At 34.0% G+C, this 4,638-nt stretch overlaps 1 protein-coding gene across 1 annotated transcript; it reads right to left on the reverse strand.

Annotated features, from left to right (window-relative positions):
* Window positions 1–3,461: 3,461 nt before the first annotated feature.
* On the reverse strand, window positions 3,462–4,283 carry LOC124899517. The gene is made up of 3 exons (XM_047414418.1): window positions 4,068–4,283; window positions 3,763–3,996; window positions 3,462–3,596 (listed from the first exon to the last, which is right to left on the reverse strand). The coding sequence occupies exons 1-3, from the start codon at window positions 4,281–4,283 to the stop codon at window positions 3,462–3,464; spliced, it is 585 nt and encodes a 194-aa protein (XP_047270374.1).
* Between the last annotated feature and the right edge of the window lie 355 nt (window positions 4,284–4,638).

Genomic DNA, 4,638 nt, shown 5'->3' on the forward strand with positions numbered 1-4,638 from the left:
ATACTCTACCATGGATATCTGTCTCCTGATCATAGCCAATTTTATGGAGGAAAACTAATTCATTAGGAGGTTAGGTCATTATAATCAGCCTCAATCTCAACCTTTCACTTCGCAAATTTTTCCTTGTAAAGATCCTTAGTAAAAATGTCTGCTATCTGATCCTTAGTTCTGCAAAACTTTATGAAAATGACTCCTTTCTTAACATTTTTCTCAAAAAATGATGCCTTACATTGATATGCTTAGTCCTCTTATGTGCATTGGATTCTTGGTCATGTTATGAGCACTTGTACTACTACACATCATAGGGATAGTTTCTGAGACAATCTCAAAATCTTTTAGTCATTTGATCCTTAACAATTTAGCACAATAAGAAACTGTGCCACATACTCAGCTTCGGTAGTAGATAAAGTAATTGAATTTTCCTTCTTAGAACCCTAGGAGATTAAGGAAGAACCTACAAAATGATCCATGGTCTCATTAACTGAAGGACCAGGTTCATCATTATCCATATTTGAATTTGTTCAAATTTGAGTTTCAATTGGCTTGGCATCTTCCATATTGCATTTCTTTAGTAGCTCCTTGATTACTTCTCTTGAAAAATCATTGTCCCTTGAGAAGCTTGCTTGATCTGCAGGCTTAGGAAGAAACTTAATTCACCTATCATGCTCATTTCAAATTTACTTCTCATTAGCTTCGTAAACTCTTCATTTAGTGATTCAGAAGTAGGTTCAAAGATTATGTCATCAACATATATCTGGACGATTAGTAAGTTACTACCTCTGGACTTTAAAAAGAGAATATTATCAATTTTCCCTCTTTTAAAATCATTTTCCAATAGGAACTCTGAGAGTCTCTCATACCAAGCCCTTGGTACTTGCTTCAAACCATAAAGAGCTTTGTCCAATTTAAGTACATGATGAGGAAAATCTACAACTTTAAAACCTGGGGGTTGCTTGAGATAGACTTTTTCCTTAAAGTTTCTATTCAAAAAAGAACTTTTGACATTTATTTGGAAGAGCTTAAACCCCATGTAGGCAGCAAATATAATAAGAACTATGATAGCCTCTATCCTTTCTATAGGGGTAAATGTCTCATCATAGTTAATTCCTTCATCCCAATTATAACCATGAATAACCAGTCTGTATTTATTTTTTTTGATAGATCCATGCTCATCCTGCTTGTTTTTGTACACCCGTTTGGTCCCAATAATTATTCTGTCAACAGGTTTGGGGAACAGGTACAAGAATTTACTTCTTTCAAATTATTGAAGCTCCTCCTGATTACATTGATCTAGTCAGCATCTTTTGAAGATTCTTTCACTTTTTTGTCTTAATTCGGGACTTAAATGCTGAGAATGCCATGAAATTTCTGGCTTGAACTCTTGTTTAGATTCCAAATTCCAAATATGAAGTCAGATCTTAAGAGGGTAAGAGTATTTGTGCCTCCAGTTAGACCTTCTGAGATTAGTTACACTGGGACTAGGTCCTTGAAGATTTTGACTGGACCCTTCTTGATGTTCTTCAATGGGAGAAAGGGTCTATAACAGAGATCCTATATCACCATCAACTTTATTATTTCCAACTATATATTTAGTCCTTGAACATCATCTTCAACAATATCACCGCTTTGTACAAAAATGAGTTATTTAATATCAGAATATTCATCACTTCTTGGATTCACTAGTTTTCCTGACTCATCAAAGACAACATGTATACTTTCTTCCACGCATAGAGTTCTTTTATTGATAAGTCTGTATGTTTTGCTTGTTGAGGAGTATCCTACAAATGTTGCTTCATCACTTTTAGAGTCACACTTTCCTAGTCCATTCTTCCCATTGTTAGCGTAAAGTACTTTTACCCAAAAGGTCTGAAGTAGTCAAGCATAGGCTTTCTGTTGAATACAACCTCATATGGGGTCTTGCTTAAGAGAGATATAATCAAACACCTATTTGTCACATAATAGGCAGTATTAACAGCTTCAGCCCAAAAGCTCTATGGAAGCCCACTGTCAATTAGAATGGTCCTGGTAATCTCTATGAGGGTTTTATTCTTTCTTTTAACAGTAACATATTTCTAAAGAGTCCTATGAGCAGAAAAGTTATGACTGATTCCATTTTCAGCATAGAATCTTGCAACTTGGGAGTTATCAAATTCAATTTTATAATCAGATCCGAATTCAACAATTTTACAATTCATCTTCATTTGAATTTGCTTGGCCAAAGTTATTAGAACATCATAGGTTTAGTCCTTGGTTCTCAAGAACATTATGCAGATGAACCTAGAGTATTCATCCATAATGACAAACAAATACTTATTTCCTCCTCTACTTTAGACTTTAAATGGTCCTTATAAATCTATGTACAACAACTTAAGAGGTCTAGAAGTACTCACCTACTTTTCAGCTTAAAGGAAGCCTGGTTTGTTTACCCTTTACACAAGTATCACAAATCTTGTTGTTTGGAAATTTCAACTTTAGCATGGCAAAGACTAGTAATTTTGAAATCAACTTGTTCAACAAAGAAGAACTTATATGTACTATCCTTCTGTGCCATAGATCAACATTTTCACTTTGAACACTTAAGCAAGTTACTTCCCCATCAGCTATATACTCTAAATTAGCCACATATATATTTTTGAACCTTTTGGATTTGAAAATAACTCTCCCAGACTTCAATCTTGAAATAGTACATCCATCAGATAAGAAGTTCACCTCATTACCTTTGTCACATATTTGAGAAAAACTTAGAAAATTTTACTTAAGGCCATTCACATAGTGCATATCTTCTATTGCTTGATCAGGTTATTTTCTAATCTTTCCCACACCATAGATATAGACTTTTTTATGATTTCCAAAAGAGAAACCTCTACCTTGAAGTGTCTTGAGAGATAGAAAAAAGCCATTCCTCCCAGTCATATTCTTTGAACATCCACTATCCATGAACTAGTTTTGAGTGCTTTCCCTTTCTCCTACCTGCAAACATAGTCATTTATTAGATTTAGGAACCCACTTGAGTTTGAGTTACCACAAGAAAAATAAAGGTGTGATTAAATCATTCATGTCCCATCTAGGTAGAGAGTTATTCTTCATATTTTTAAAGGGTATGGAACACTTAGCATAAAAATTCTCCTGTTGGATATCTCTAGTACTACTCGTTATAGCTCCAAGCAACCATTTACAGTTTTCCTTTAGGTGCCAATCACAATGAGTAGATAGAGGTTGTGGACCTTGTTTAAAATACCATGAACAGCTTTCCCTTGAGACCCAAGTTATTTGGTTTTATACTAATATCTAAGTCCTTTACCATTATTAACACTCTGACCAGTTAAATTAGAAAAGATTTGTGAGGATATAGTCAATTTTAGTAATTTGTTAAGTTCTTCTCTTATATGAACTTCGTCCCTTTCTAACTCTTCATTCTTATAGAGTTCAGTCATGAGATTCTTTTGAGAATGCCTCAATATTTATCCAAATTCAATTTGAAGCCTTGAGGCTTCTTTCTTCCCATTACCATCAAAATCATCCACTTTCTTTAGTTGATTCTTTAGACTCAAAATTTTAGATTTCAACTTAGTGAAATGTTCCTCTATTTCATATATCTGGAGAGTTAAGAAAATTAATTAAAGCTCTCAATTTTCTACTTTCTCTTCTAACATATTTTTCTTACCAGTCAGTTCACACAAAATCAATCAGCACATTTGCAAGCTTCTTTATCTTTCTATTAAAGTAGTTACCTAAATTTTTTGTAGTGTCAGAGATAGTTACCTCATTTTCTTCTTCATCTTCTGTGTTTTCCATAAGGGCAAACAAGTAGTCAAAGGTGATATTCTCATCCTCCACTCTTAGCATAGAAACATCTTTAAGCTTTTCACCCTTCTCAGTTTCACTAGATGAATCTCCCCAAACAACTAAATCCTGTTTCACTACATAATCAGTTGCGACCTTTTCTCTTGGTTTTTTAGGGACTTGCTCCTTCTTCTTTACTTTTTCACCTCTAGACTTTTTGTGCATTGGGAAATCTTTGATGAAATGCCTAGGTTTTCCACATTTGTGGCAAACTTCAATAGTACCTCCATTTTACTGCTACTTCCTCTTCTCTGAAACTGACTGATTTTCTTCATTGCTCCAATAATCCTTTTTTCCAAATAGGAAACATTAGTGTCATCCTCACTTGATTTAGAATTTGATGGATTCAGTGATAAAATTTCTTTTTTTTCTTTCTTCTTCTCTTCCCCTTGCTTCTTCTTGAGTTCATGAGTCTTCATATTACCAATAAGTTCATCCATAGTAAGTGTTTTTATGTTTCTTGACTCAGTGATAGAATCTACTTTGCTTTTTCAGGATTTAGGAAAAACTCCTTGAATTTTTCTCACCTATTTATACAAAGGAATAACTTCTCCTAAGTAATGCAACTCATTGGTGATTGAAGTGAATCTAGTATACATCTCTTGGATAGTTTCTCCTTTTTTCATGGTGAAGGTTTCATACTGAGTAGTCACCATATCAAATTTTGAATCCTTCAGATCAATAGTTCCTTCATGAGTAGTCCTCAAGCAATCCCAGATTTCCTTAGTATTTTGAAAAGTAGAAATCCTGTTATATTTATCAGGTCCTATGCTACAGACAAGCAATTTCTTGGCC

The sequence above is a fragment of the Capsicum annuum genome, chromosome 6 (assembly GCF_002878395.1).
Source record: "Capsicum annuum cultivar UCD-10X-F1 chromosome 6, UCD10Xv1.1, whole genome shotgun sequence".
In the NCBI taxonomy this organism is placed as follows: domain Eukaryota; kingdom Viridiplantae; phylum Streptophyta; class Magnoliopsida; order Solanales; family Solanaceae; genus Capsicum; species Capsicum annuum.